The sequence below is a fragment of the Ctenopharyngodon idella genome, chromosome 24 (genome assembly GCF_019924925.1).
Source record: "Ctenopharyngodon idella isolate HZGC_01 chromosome 24, HZGC01, whole genome shotgun sequence".
Lineage (NCBI taxonomy): Eukaryota > Metazoa > Chordata > Actinopteri > Cypriniformes > Xenocyprididae > Ctenopharyngodon > Ctenopharyngodon idella.
Window position 1 is genome coordinate 25,601,389 of NC_067243.1, and position 14,640 is coordinate 25,616,028.

Consider the following 14,640-nt stretch of genomic DNA (forward strand, 5'->3'; position numbering starts at 1 on the left):
GAATAAAACAGGAAAACATTACATCTGCATCCTGTCTGCATTTGCCAAACTTCCTGTGTTTGATCTTACTGGTGGACATACAACAGCTAGGACAGAGAATATTAGAAATTTTTTTTGTCAATGTGTATCTGTGGAACAAACTGAGACTGAGACAAAGACAAGAGCCTAAAAAAACAAAAAAAACAAACACATTATGTTGTGTTTTCGTTTGGTTTTATTCAACAGTAGTTTGAAAGCATCATATTGAAAGTTATTAGACCATGCTAACATAATGGAATTTCCTCCTCTGCACAAGTACTAAATAAACATTGAGATATATTGCAATTGTATGTGTAAGCCAATCATGTTCTGAGAGCAATTAATAATGTAGAAAATTAACATACAGCTCATGGATTTTTCATCATATTTATGGATTTTCATATCAAATCAAATCAGCATGAGGTCTTTGAGGCCATTTTATACAATCTTAACAGGCTCTGTGTAAGGTTTTGACTTTTATATTTCTTCTACCATTTTTTCACATTACAACCACACATCAAAAAAAAAAAAAAAAAATCGCGCACAGTATGCGGCTGAATTTTTGAAGTACTTCAAAACCAGAAAAACCAGAGATTGCACAAGTATTCTGCTGGAAATTATGCATGAATGTTCTTGAGCTGAACAAAGACAACTATATATAGGAAAACCAGTCCTCAACAATAAATGAAGGTCCTGATAATTGCATAATAAAAATATCAGGAGCTGTGCTGTTTAAACGCTGGTACTGTGGTGGTCGGTAAAACCTGGTTTTGAAAGATGAATGTTTGGATGTGCTGGAAAACCCAAAGAAAGATGAGCAGGACACTGACATACTGAATCCAGGCAAACTTAATCGTTTCCCAAAAGCCTGGTCGATAGGTAGAAAAACCAGTCAAGGAAATGAAACCCAGATTTGTAAAAATGAAGCTTGAGTCACAGAAGTGAATGCACAGAAGTCAGGAAGTGACTTTATCTGTCCAACATGTGCTCGTGAGAGGCGAGGTTGAGGCCACAGACTAAAAAGCCTAATGGAACAATTTCCTATCATGTGTTTTCTATCAAAATAATGTTATATAAAAGAAAATTCAGACTTGGTATTAGCATTTTGTTATAGACCAGATGGTTGATGTTAGCAACCAAGCATGAAACAATAAAAATATGAAATATATCCTTCAATATCCTGTTGTCATGTGTCACTTGTTTTGTGTTTGGACTTGGTTAGTTTGAGATTCCTGTTTCTGCTTTGTAGTTCATTTGGCTCTCTTCGTTACTTCCTGATTATTTGTCAGTGTTTGCTGTGTGAGATTCTCAGGTGTTTCTTGTATTCTTGTTTGCTTATCTTCCTGTCTTTTGTGTTCCTTGGATCCTACTTCGTTTTTGTTATGAAATACTCCTTGCGTATTACCACATCTCTGCCTGCCTTTCTTGCTCTCCCTGTGTTACACCTGTACTCTATATATCCTTGAATAGAGTATGTTTAACAAAGGGATAATTCACCAAAAAATGTGCATCGCTGCGTCCAAATTCAAATACTTCCCTACTATATATGATGCAAAAACAGTATGCCAACAGAGTAGTATGTCCGAATACATTGTATTTATGAAACAGTAAGTGAAAAGTACCTGGATGACCTCCTACTTCCGGTGAGATTTTGAAGTGTGCATTCGATGGAAACTTTACTATCCCATGAGGCCATGGGAGAGGATTTGTGAATGGCATCCAAATTTCATTTATACACACATTCATACTATAGAGAACATACTTTATTCATGGTTGTAAACTAAGTTTCAAACCAAATGTAGTACTGTATGTGATTTCGGACGCAGCATGTGGCTTTTTTCTGCTGTGTAACAGTGTTGTTCGGAACCTAACATTCTTCAAAACAGCTTCTTTTGTATTCCACAGAAGAAAGAAATGAGGACTGAATTTTCATTTTTGGGTGAACTATCCCATCGATGTAAAACGTACTCGGTTACTAACGTAACCTCGGTTCCCTGAGATACGGAACGAGTACTGCGTATGGGGAAAAGGTCTCCTTTTTCCCCGTTACTGAAGCCTTTTTCAATAACGCAGTGTAACTGCATCGTCATTGGTTCACTCATGGAAAGTTGTTGAACCAATGACGGCGCGGCATAGCTGCGCGGCCTATGGCGACAAAGCGCGCGAAGAAGCCCGCCAAAAAAGGCGGGGCTTACGGCTATATAAGTAGGCATTTCGCCATAGGATTTAGGTCATACGACTGAAGCGACGACACTGAGGCCGCAGCCTCGTGGCACGGCATGTAACGCAGTACTCGTTCCGTATCTCAGGGAACCGAGGTTACGTTAGTAACCGAGTACGTTCCCTTTCGATACTTCACTCGTACTGCGTATGGGGAACGAATTCAACCGCGCCGTGCCACGGCAGGGAACGACTGAACTTGTCTTGGACACCGTGAGGGAACCAGTGGACAAGTGAGAGGGCCGGAGCCGTCGAACCCATGTGTTACACTTGCAAGAGGGGAGCTAACTCCCGGGGTGGCATGAGGCGGAGCTCGATAGAGGCCGCAGTATCATACCGAGAGGACCCGAGCTTGTAAGGTCGGGATATCCAAGTTATAAAATCTGACAAAAGTGGACGGTGAGGACCAGCCGGCCGCCTCACAGATGTCTTTAATAGGAACTCCACTGGACCATGCCCAAGAGGAAGCCATTCCTCTAGTGGAGTGGGCTCTAACTCCTATGGGGCAGTTGAGGCCCATAGAGGAGTAGCAAAGAGCAATAGCGTCGACTATCCAACGCGAAAGACGTTGCTTTGAGACCGAAGACCCTTTGGTGCGCCCGCCAAAGCAGATAAAGAGCTGATCGGATTGCCGGAAAGGCTGTGATCGCTCAACATAGGTCCTCAATGCCCTGACAGGGCAGAGTAATTCCAGCTCTCGCTCGTCCGACGACGGAGGAAGCGCTGAGAGGGAAATGACCTGTGCTCTGAATGGAGTCGAGAGCACCTTCGGAACGTAGCCATGCCTAGGTTTCAGAACGACTTTGGAGTCGTTGGGCCCGAACTCAAGGCATGCAGGGCTCACAGAGAGGGCCTGCAAGTCGCCGACTCGTTTGACCGATGCTAGTGCAAGCAGCAGAGCGGTTTTGAGTGTCAGGGGCCTGAGGTCAGCTGAACACAGTGGCTCAAAGGGGGGCCCTTTGAGAGCTCTGAGGACCAAAGAGAGGTCCCAGGTGGGAACAGTGAGAGGACGAGGTGGATTCAATCGCCTAGAACCTCTCAAGAAACTCGCCACAAGGCTGTTTCGTCCCACTGACTGGCCAGCGATAGGAGCGTGAAACGCTGCGATGGCTGCTACGTAAACCTTGAGCGTTGAAGGGGTGCGACCCATATCTAAACGCTCCTGGAGGAATGACAGTATCGGTGATATGCCACACTCCACAGGGTCTATGCTGCGTGCAGAGCACCAGTCAACAAATACCGACCATTTCTGGGCGTAGAGCCGTCTCGTGGACGGGGCTCTCGCCTGAGAGATGGTGTCTAGCACGTCCCCTGGGAGGTTTGGAGGCTCCCATCGAGGGACCAGAGGTGCAGAGCCCAGAGTTCTGGCTGGGGATGCCAGATCGTCCTGTTCGCCTGAGACAGGAGGTCCTGTCTCAGGGGGATCGGCCACGGGGCTTCCGTGGAAAGCCTGAACAGTTCTGAGGACCAGATTTGGCTCCTCCAGAGCGGGGCCACTAGGAGGACTCTGTGCTTGTCTTCCCTGACTCGTCTGATAACCTGAGGGATCAGAGCGATCGGGGGAAAAGCGTAAAGGAGGGTGCAGGGCCAGTCGTGGGCCAGAGCATCTTCCTCCTTCGAGAAATAAATTGGGCAGTGAGAGTTGTCTTCTGAGGCGAAGAGGTCTATCTCTGCCCTCCCGAAGAACTCCCAGATCGTGAGAACCGTCTGCGGGTGGAGCATCCACTCGTCTGAGGGGACGTTGCTCCGAGATAGCATATCTGCTCCCAAGTTTGTTCTCCCGGGTATGTGAGTCGCTTTGAGCGACTGTAACCTCGGAAATGCCCACTCCAGAAGACGTTTCGCCAGTGCGCATAAGCGGCTGGACGAAAGGCCGCCCTGGTGATTTATATATGACACCACTGTCATGCTGTCTGACTGGACTAGGACGTGGCGTCCCGTCAGGTATGCCTGAAACGCCTGAAGGGCTCGGAACACTGCCAACATCTCGAGGCAGTTGATATGCAGATGGCTTTCTTCGCGAGACCACGAGCCGAAGGCCGGTCTGCCCTCGCAAAGAGCGCCCCAACCCATGTTGGACGCATCTGTCGAGAGCACTGTCCTTCTGGACACCGCCTGTAGGGGTACTCCAAGACTGAACCATACAGGGTTCGTCCAGGGTTTCAGAGCTGTCAAACAGGCCTGATTGACCCTGAGACGCAGGCGGCCGTGCCGCCAGGCGTGAGGAGGGACCCGAAACTTCAACCAGTATTGCAGAGGCCGCATCCGGAGAAGGCCGAGCTGCAGAACCGGGAAGGCGGAAGCCATCAGCCCTAGCATCCTCTGGAAGAACTTCAGAGGGAGGTAGGCTCTGTTTCTGACTGAAGCCGCGAGCTGCTGAATGGCCAGGGCGCGCTCTGGCGAGACTACCGCCGTCATACGGACTGAGTCGAAAACTGCACCCAGGAACGTGATGTGTTGGCTGGGAAGCAGCGAGCTCTTGGCAAAATTGACCCTGAGTCCTAGACACTCCAAGTGGCTGAGGAGCACGGATCTGTGGAGTTCTAGCTCGGCTCTCGACTGGGCCAGAATGAGCCAGTCATCGAGATAATTCAGAACACGGATTCCCATCTGTCTCAGTGGGGAAAGCGCCGCGTTCATGCACTTGGTAAAAGTGCGAGGAGCTAGGGACAGCCCGAAGGGAAGGACTGTATATTGGTAAGCCACTCCCTCGAAAGCGAATCTCAAGAATCGTCTGTGACGAGGGGCTATCTGGATGTGAAAGTAAGCATCTTTCAGGTCCAGCGAGCAGAACCAGTCCCCGGGGCAAATCTGCGCGAGGATCTGTTTCAGCGTTAACATCTTGAACTTCCGTCTCATGAGGGAGCGGTTCAAGACTCTGAGATCTAAGATGGGTCTGAGACCGCCATCTTTCTTGGGAACCAGGAAATAACGACTGTAGAACCCCGATACGCTCTCTGAGGGGGAGACTATTTCTATAGCTCCTTTCTTCAGTAGAGTCATGACTTCGGCTCGGAGGACATGAGCGTCGTCCGTGTTTACTGAAGTCTGAAGCACCCCGTTGAAGCGCGGGGGGCCTTCGGGCGAACTGAAGCGAGTAGCCCCGACTTATGGTTCCCAGGACCCAACTTGACACCCCGGGAATGGCTTGCCAGGCCTCGGCCCGTGTGACAAGGGGTTGTATGGCATCGGATGACGGACCGCTGGTCGGGGGCCCGTACACCGGAAAGAGTGGAAGAGGAAGTTTGCTCATTTTTTGAGGAGGTAAAAAATTTATAGTGTTCGCCATGAGAACGGCATTTTGCATGGGCGCAACATTTTTGGGCCCAGTTAGCGCAACACTGAACATATCTCCCACGCCCGGAACTAAACGGGGCGGAGGGGAGACTGAACGAAGGAGCTTTTGGGGTGGTCCGGCCTCGGCGAGACTTAGCCCCATCCTCTTCCTTCCTGGCAGATCAGGAAGACTTAGGAGGCATCGGGTCCAGCGAAATCTTAGGCCGGGGTCCCTGACGTCTCGGGAAGGAGGAGCGCTTTGCGGGGCGTGAGCGCTGGCGCTGTTCCTTGGGAGGTGCTGCCTGAGAGGTGGAGGGGGCAGTCTTGCTCTGCTGAGCCGGCGCAGGCCTGGGGCGGCTGGAAGCAGAAGCAGAGCTGGAGCGCTTGGGCAGGAAGTGTCGCATTGCTTGGGACGACTTCTGTGCTGCGGTGAAGCGTTCCGTGAAGCCCTCTACCGCTGGCCCGAAGAGACCGGAGGGAGAGACCGGGGCGTCCAAGAAGGCCGTCTTGTCCAGGTCCTTTATCTCGGTCAGGTTGAGCCACAAATGGCGCTCGAGCACGACCAGGCTGGCCATGGATCGTCCAATGGCCTGGGCTGTGGCCTCTGTGGCACGCAGGGCTAAGTCAGTGGCGCTGCGGAGATCACGAAAGGCAGGTGCATCAATGCCGGACTCGTCCAGAGAGCGGAGGAGCTTCGCTTGGAACACCTGGAAGATCGCCATGGTGTGCAGCGCTGAGGCAGCCTGGCCTGCGGACGCATAGGCTCTGCCAGCCAGGGCAGAGGTGGTCCTGCAGGGCTTGGATGGAAGGGCCCTCTTCGTCTTCCAACCCACAGCCACGGGGGGACAGAGGTGAGCTGCCACTGCTTCATCCAGGGGCGGTAGGTGCTCATAGCCCTTCTCTTCAGAGCCGTCCACAGTGGTGAGAGCTGAATGGTGCGTAGTGCGTAGGCGGGCAGAATAGGGAGCGCGCCACGACTTCGTCAGCTCGTCGTGCACCTCTGGGAAAAACGGGGCGGAGCGTTGGCGAGGGGCCTGGCGACGGCCCGGCAGGAACCACTCGTCAAGCCTGCTCCGCGATGGCTCTTCTGGCGGGGCCCATTCGAGGTCCAGTTCCTCCACTGCCTTTGAGAGGACGCGGAAAAGCTCGGCGTCCATGCCCGGCTTGCAGTCAATGGGCTCCAGCGAGGGTAGGTGGGCGGGGTCCTCCGAGTCACCGGCCCATCCCTCTGTTTCAGAGGCCGCGAGAGACATGGAGTCGTTCTCTAGAGCGGCGAAGGCTTCAGCTCGGAGATCAGCAAAGAATGCGTCGTCGTCGCTGAAGGAGAGAGAACTAAATCCTATGGCGAAATGCCTGCTTATATAGCCGTAAGCCCCGCCTTTTTTGGCGGGCTTCTTCGCGCGCTTTGTCGCCATAGGCCGCGCAGCTATGCCGCGCCGTCATTGGTTCAACAACTTTCCATGAGTGAACCAATGACGATGCAGTTACACTGCGTTATTGAAAAAGGCTTCAGTAACGGGGAAAAAGGAGACCTTTTCCCCATACGCAGTACGAGTGAAGTATCGAAAGGGAACATACTCTATTTGAGGATAAATATATTGCATATTTTTATTGTTTCATATGATACTTGGTTACCAACATCAACCATCTGATCTACGACAAAATGGACTACATTTGTGTTTAACACAAGATTTTTTTTAAATAATTAATTATACTAAATTAACTATAATGACAGGTGTACTAAAATGAGTTAAAGGGATGGTTCACCCCAAAATGAAAAAATCTCTCATCACTTACCTTCATGTTGTTCCAAACCCGTATGACTTTCGTTCAAACATTCGTATAAACATTGATCAGCGAACATAAACAGAACCTCAACCGAACCTGCTTGATGCATGAGAACAAATCTCTTGCTGAAGCTCAAACTTGCTGCGTAACATGAGAATGAACCTCATTGGTTCTTGTGGAAGCTCAAACATGCTGCGTAACGCAAGAATGAACTTCACTGGCTCTTGCTGAAGCTCAAATGTGCTGCGTAACATGAGAATGAACCTCATTGGTTCTTGTGGAAGCTCAAACATGCTGCGTAACACGAGAATGTAGGGCTGCATGATTTGGAGAAAAAATCTAATTGCGATTTTTCTGGTTAAAATTGCGATTTGCGATTTAAAATGCGATTTTATAAAACAAATGAAAAAAAAAAAAAATTAAAAACAATACCAGGCTTGTTTTGCTTGTTTGTAGGGCTGCACAATTTGGCCCGAAATTTTGTGCTAATATATTATTTTGACTAATTATTTTTATTATTATTATTATCATTATTGCTAAATAAAAATATTAAACCAAATAAGAAATATTACTGTTGTAATAACTTTCATTATTAAAGTATTTAGCATTAGTATTTAATTATAAATATAACTATAATAATTAGAAAATAATATTTAAAACTTGTTACCTGTTAACATGCAAGCAGTATGTCTAAAAATCATTAGAAAGGTCTAAGGATTTATTATCAAATATTATTATGATAAAAATCTGTATCAATAATTTCTTTATTTTTGTCAGGAGGTATGCAAAATCAAAAATCCATGTATTTAATATCAAGAGTCCATGTATTTAATATGAACTCTTATGCATCCACTGTGGTAAAAAAAACCCTGTACACTTATGTACGCTGGAGAAAAACATATTGATTATATGTTCCCCTCAAAGTTCATTAGAGAGAGGAATTATTTTTCCTATTTTTACCCTGAATAGGATTGAGTGAGCTTTACTTGGCGCTAAACATGTCTGTTTCATACTGGACGCCGAAGGGCGCTCTTGAGCAGATACTCCAAATATACGCAATATAACAAAGGCTGTTCCAGGAAATCCCCAATGGGCATGATGCTATGGCTGTGACTGAATAAAAGAAGGTAGAAACGCTTTGATTGATTAAACATTAATAAAATAAACAGAGACTACAACAATACATGGTTTATATGTTTTCTTCAAGCCTTCTCGAGTATTTCCGTAATAATAAAGTATATTTATAATCCAATGCTAATCAAAATGCTATTTCAAACACTCAACTGACGTTATGAAGTGAGTTTGGAGTAAAAACACATTAAATGTTGTCTTTTGTTAGAAAAGAAGTTCATAAAGGCTTCTCATGTTTGTAAAGTTTGTGTATTTGACGTGTGTTGCTTTTTCTAATGCAGTGCTCTCAGATGGAGCGTCATTTACTACTGATCACAGAGCAGCTCTTCACTAACACGCTGTGTACATATTTATATAATTTAAAATCGCAGCCTTTGCGATGTCATAATCGCACTAAGCCAAATCCCGATTTCGATTTGATTACGATTAATCGTGCAGCCCTACGATAATGAACCTCATTGGTTCTTGCTGAAGCTCAAACGTGCTGCGTAACATGAGAATGAACCTCACTGGTTCTTGCAGAGGCTCAAACGTGCTGCGTAACATGAGAATGAACCTCATTGTCTCTTGCGGAAACTCCAACCTGCTGCGTAACAAGAATGAACCTCACTGGTTCTTGCTGAAGCTCAAACGTGCTGCGTAACATGAGAATGAACCTCACTGGCTCTTGCTGAAGCTCAAGCATGCTGAAACTTGTATATGCTGTCTATGGAGGGACACAAAGCTCTCAGATTTAATTCAAAATATCTTAATTTGTGTTCCGAGGATGAATGAAAGTCTTACGTGTTTGGAACGACTAATTACTCAGGGTGAGTAATTAATGACAGAATTTTCATTTTTGCGTGAACTAAACAAAGACATGCATTTTTGGAATTTGTGCAGAATAATAAGAATGAGATTCTGAATATTCTGCGTGTGTTCAGAATTTCATTCCATACACATATATTATATATATATATATATATATATATATATATATATATATATATACACACACACACACACACACACTATATTGCCAAAAGTTTTGGGACGCCTGCCCAAAACCAGGACGCCTGCCTTTACTTTAATGACATCCCATTCTTAATCCGTAGGGTTTAATATGGAGTTTGTCCACTCTTTGCAGCTATAACAGCTTCAACTCTTCTGGGAAGGCTTTCCACAAGGTTTAGGAGTGTGTTTATGGGAATTTTTGACCAATCTTCTAGTAGCGCATTTGTGAGGTCAGGCGCTGATGTTGGCTAGAAGGCCTGGCTCACAGTCTCCGCTCTAATTCATCCCAAAGGTGTTCTATCGGGTTGAGGTCAGGACTCTGTGCAGGCCAGTCAAGTTCCTCCACACCAAACTCGCTCATCCATGTCTTTATGGACCTTGCTTTGTGCACTGGTGCACAGTCCTGTTGGAACAGGAAGTGGCCATCCCCAAACTTTTCCCACAAAGATGGGAGCATGAAATTGTCCAAAATGTCTTGGTATGCTGAAGCATTAAGAGTTCCTTTCACTGGAACTAAGGGGCCAAGCCCGACCCCTGAAAAACAACCCCACACCATAATCCCCCTCCACCAAACTTTACCCTTGGCACAGTGCAGTCAGGCAAGTACCGTTCTCCTGGCAACCACCAAACCCAGACTCGTCCATCGGATTGCCAGACAGAGAAGCGTGTGCTCTGTGACGAATTACGTCTCCACTGCTCTAGAGTCCAGTGGCGGCGTGCTTTACACCACTGCATCCGACGCTTTGCATTGCACTTGGTGATGTAAGGCTTGGATGCAGCTGCTCGGCCATGGAAACCCATTCCATGAAGCTCTCTACACACTGTTCTTGAGCTAATCTGAAGGCCACACGAAGTTTGGAGGTCTGTAGCTATTGACTCTGCAGAAAGTTGGCGACTTCTGCGCACTGTGTGCCTCAGCATGCGCTGACCCCGCTCTGTGATTTTACGTGGCCTACCACTTCATGGCTGAGTTGCTGTTGTTCCCAATTGCTTCCACTTTGTTATGATACCACTAACAGTTGACCGTGGAATATTTAGTAGTGAGGAAATTTCACGAATGGACTTATTGCACAGGTGGCAACCTATCACAGTACCACGCTTGAATTCACTGAGCTCCTGAGAGCGACCCATTCTTTCACAAATGTTTGTAGAAGCAGTCTGCATGCCTAGGTGCTTGATTTTATACTCCTGTGGCCATGGACGTGATCGGAACACCTGAATTCAATGATTTGGAGGGGTGTCCCAATACTTTTGGCAAAATATTTTATATATATATACATATAAACATATATAAACACATACTGAGCATGTGAAGGATATGTAATAGTCTCTACTGGATAGTTGATCTGTGCACTGATCTGGAATGGAGCATTTGCAGCTCTGCCGACTGTCCACACGGGAATGATACCAAACAGATGAGTTGTCACTGTGTGTGAGAAATGGAACTTTTAAAGACAGAGAGACTGCTGGGAACAAAAGTGCCATTTCAGCTAAAACAAATGCACTCTGAATGCCTACAATACCAAGAATCACATAATGCATGCTTACTGACACACACACACACACACACACACACACACACATCTAATTAGGTGATAAACATTTATGTAACATGATTATGTAACTCAGAACATTTTTTGTAAATATTAAAAGGTAGGCGTTGAGAAATATAGTGATTTTGAAAGCAGTGACGTGAAAATAAGGATGACAATAGAGGTTTTGGACATACTCATAACAATAATAATAAAATTATGTTTATGAATGTGTTTAGGTTTTCTCAGAGCAAGTTCTTACAGTTTCTCTGCTGGTAGAGTCTAATGATGTTGGCCAGGTCATATGTACTCGCAAACGGACTGGATCCATCAATCACTGATACCTGGGAGAGGCAATTCAAAATAAATGTCATCTCTGCAAATTAATGACACACACTTTACACATCAACCGTATTCTTACAGCTAGGCCTGCTAACATGAAAGCCATCATTTTTTTAATGTAAATTCAGGTTTTTAGTTGTCATTCTGGATTTACAATTTAGGACTGCAAGAAAAAACTATGCAAATACATTTCAAGATATTTCCATTGCTAATGGTTTAATTTACGATCTTCCTGCTGACACACTTTTGACAAGATTGTGGCATTGCAAGTCAAACCGGTTCAGTATCAAAGCTTTATTTCCTGCAGTGTTTGAACCGCCACATTAATCTGTATGTTAAAACAGGTAATGCATTGATAAGCTTTATGCAGCAGCTTTCGACTTGGGCTTGTTCAGATATACTCACATTGTAGGTACTATGTAAACCTCGGTGAGGAAGAGGAGTTCGCTGGTTTAGCTTCAGGTCTCCACAGATGGAAAGCTGAGAACCTGGGACAGGCGAGGAATGCTGCACAAAGGCAAGCGTCTGCATCACAACAGTAGACATTCGCTAGACAGATGGACAGATAAACACAGACAGGTGAATCAGATACAGAAAAACAGAGAAAATGCAACCCCCCACAGACCTACACATGTATATAATGTTCCAATTCTAAGTGAGAAGTTGATACATGATTTCTGTATTCATTTCATTGTGGTATGTAGGAATGCACTGAATACACACAAACAGCTGGTATGAGAAGGTAAGGAGGAGCTGAATGCTGAACATCTGCTCTTCTGGTTTGAGTGGGATGTTGATCTGAAGTGTGAGGAGGTCAGATTTCCCATCCTGGTTCCTGTCCTCCTCCTGGGCCTGAATAATGAACAAACCAGTGCAGCTTTCAATAGCTATAATCAGTGTTGGGGAAAGTTACTTTTACAAGTAATGAATTACAATATTGCGTTACTCTCTAAAAAAGTAACTAATTGTGTTACTTAGTTACTTTTTATGGAAAGTAATCAGTTACATTACTTTTGTGTTGCTTTTTATCATCTGGGCTGGGCTTGCTTGTTTGTTTTTATAACAACAAAAAAGTGGCAAATGTAAAGGCCCTTTCACACCAAAAGTGAAATGAATAAGCTTCAGGCTGATCGCAAATGTGATGTTTATCTAGTCATTTTTGCTTATTATTATGGTTAAATTGGATCATCAAAGGTCAGCAGAAAAGACACTGGTTAATAAAGTGAGATTAAATACATAAAGTATATAATACATTTAATTATTGCAGGTTTGTGCAATATTGTGAGATTGCATTTCATTGTTTTTATTCATCAATGCTCACATTTAGTCTAGAACTACAATAATCATCATGTTCACACACAGGGTTGGGGAGTAATGAAATACATGTAACTTAGTTACGTATTTAAAATACAACATTTGAGTAACTGTATTTCATTACAGTTACATTTTAAATGGGTGGTAATTAAATTACGGTTACATTCGAAAAGTATTTTAAATTACCGAAGTGATTACTTTGAATTTTAATGTCATTTGTTTCATTTAAACATTAATGTAAACTGTGACGGGCAATTAATGTAAACAGTGACTGGTGATTCTCCGACTCTGACAGTCAGCAAAATCCTAAGCTACATACCCCTTGTTAGAATATGCAACATTTTAATAATTTTAACAAAATAAGAGGGATCATAAACATTTCATGTTATTTTTATTTAGTACTGTCCTGAATAATATATTTCACATAACAGATGTTTACATATATTCCATAAGACAAAATGACTGAATTTATAAAAATTTACATACCCTTAAATCTTAACTGTCCTGTCATTACCTGGATGATCGACGACTGTTTTCATGTTTTGCGATAGTTGTTTGTGAGTCCTTTGTAATTATTAAAAAAAAGGTAATTCCGGCAGAATTGACTTATGCACTATGTACTCATCCATGTAGTGCGTGAATTGTATAAGGTTATTTTGTCATTTAACAACGGAGCCTGATACCCCCTCTCCCTCCGCTACGTAACTAAAACTGCGACAGTTGAGTGCATGAAGTGTCCAACATTCCACACTTCGTTTGTGCATCATCCAGGTATTTAAAGTGTACGTTTTCTTTTTGGAATTTTCAGTGTGAACACACTACTTGCACTATTTATACTTAAAAACGTCATAGAATAGTGCATAAGTACGCGAATTAGAACGCACTTAGCGTATAAGTGTATAGTGCGTCGTTTGGGACGCAACTACCGTGTTACTCACGATTTCTCTTTAAAAATGGCGACAGGAGAGCAGTCAGTCAATACATGGGAAAAACTGAGTAACTTGCGTTACTTATTTGAAAAAGTAACAATATTTTGTTGTAAATTTAAAAGTAATGCGTTACTTTACTTAAAGTAATCTGATTACGTAACTCGCGTTACTTGTAATGCGTTACCCCAAACACTGGTTATAATATGCTTCCAGATTTCACTATTGCAAATTAGCTATGGCAGCTAAATTAAACATATAAGAAGTTTATATTTCAACAGTTTCGTACTCACAGAGATAGATGGGATGCGTAAGTTATCTCCGATCAGTCGATTAAAGTTGGGAAAAGTGCTCCATGCTACATAACTCCCTGCTGTGTCTGTTGCTCCGATCAGAATGAGGTCATACTGGAACTGGATGACTGGCTGCTCTTCATATGTGCTCCTCTTCAGCCAGAACCCTGCTCATAGCAACAACCAGAGCCGCTTTATTTGATCCCATTTTTGGGATTTTGGAAATAATTGGCTTGGAATAAAATGCAGCTTACCTTGACTTCTATAAGCCACCAGAAGAGGTGAAATATAAGTGAGGCATAAAACCACACAGACAAACAGTGTTGCTCTCGTGCAAACACTTGTTCTGTATCTTATTAAAGCGGGATGGGCGTACACGTCATAAAAAGCCATTGTTATTAATATCGCAGTAAATATAAACTTCCATCCAACAATTTACAACACCATTTAAACACATGTATATCATTTGAGCTGTGCATGCGTTGACAAATATATGTACTAACAACGAACAACAAAAGCTTTTTGGCTTAATAGGATTACACTTTTGACAACAAAAAACTTAATAAAGATCAGTCTAGCAAACACAACACGCGCACTGATTGTTCCGGTGGCTCAGCGTCGTCTGTTCACCATAGCAACAGCCCGAAACTCAGCCGTGCGCGAAGCATGTTGATAATAATTATTCGATAATTATCTGATTTACGTTAAAAACAAAAACTATGAGTTCAATCATGTGGTTTCTGCAATCGTAGAGGTGTAATTGCGGCAAATAATTCCTGTAGGAAATCCCCCCGATTTGACTGAATG

At 44.2% G+C, this 14,640-nt stretch overlaps 1 protein-coding gene across 1 annotated transcript; it reads right to left on the reverse strand.

Annotated features, from left to right (window-relative positions):
• Window positions 1-191: 191 nt before the first annotated feature.
• Window positions 192-14,617, reverse strand: tmem231 (transmembrane protein 231). Its single transcript, XM_051884008.1, has 7 exons — window positions 14,088-14,617; window positions 13,834-14,000; window positions 12,024-12,152; window positions 11,706-11,849; window positions 11,221-11,302; window positions 10,747-10,852; window positions 192-897 (listed from the first exon to the last, which is right to left on the reverse strand). The coding sequence occupies exons 1-7, from the start codon at window positions 14,224-14,226 to the stop codon at window positions 735-737; spliced, it is 930 nt and encodes a 309-aa protein (XP_051739968.1). The 5' UTR covers window positions 14,227-14,617; the 3' UTR covers window positions 192-734.
• Window positions 14,618-14,640: the final 23 nt, after the last annotated feature.

Excerpts from the sequence above, each read along its gene's own strand:
- tmem231 (XM_051884008.1), bottom strand. The coding sequence starts at position 14,226 with ATGGCTTTTTATGACGTGTACGCCCATCCCGCTTTAATAAGATACAGA. Across the intron at positions 11,303-11,705 it reads GTTTACATAGTACCTACAAT|GTATCAGTGATTGATGGATC; the intron begins GTGAGTATATCT and ends TGCCTCTCCCAG. Across the intron at positions 898-10,746 it reads TATCCAGTAGAGACTATTAC|CTATCGACCAGGCTTTTGGG; the intron begins ATATCCTTCACA and ends TGGTTTTTCTAC.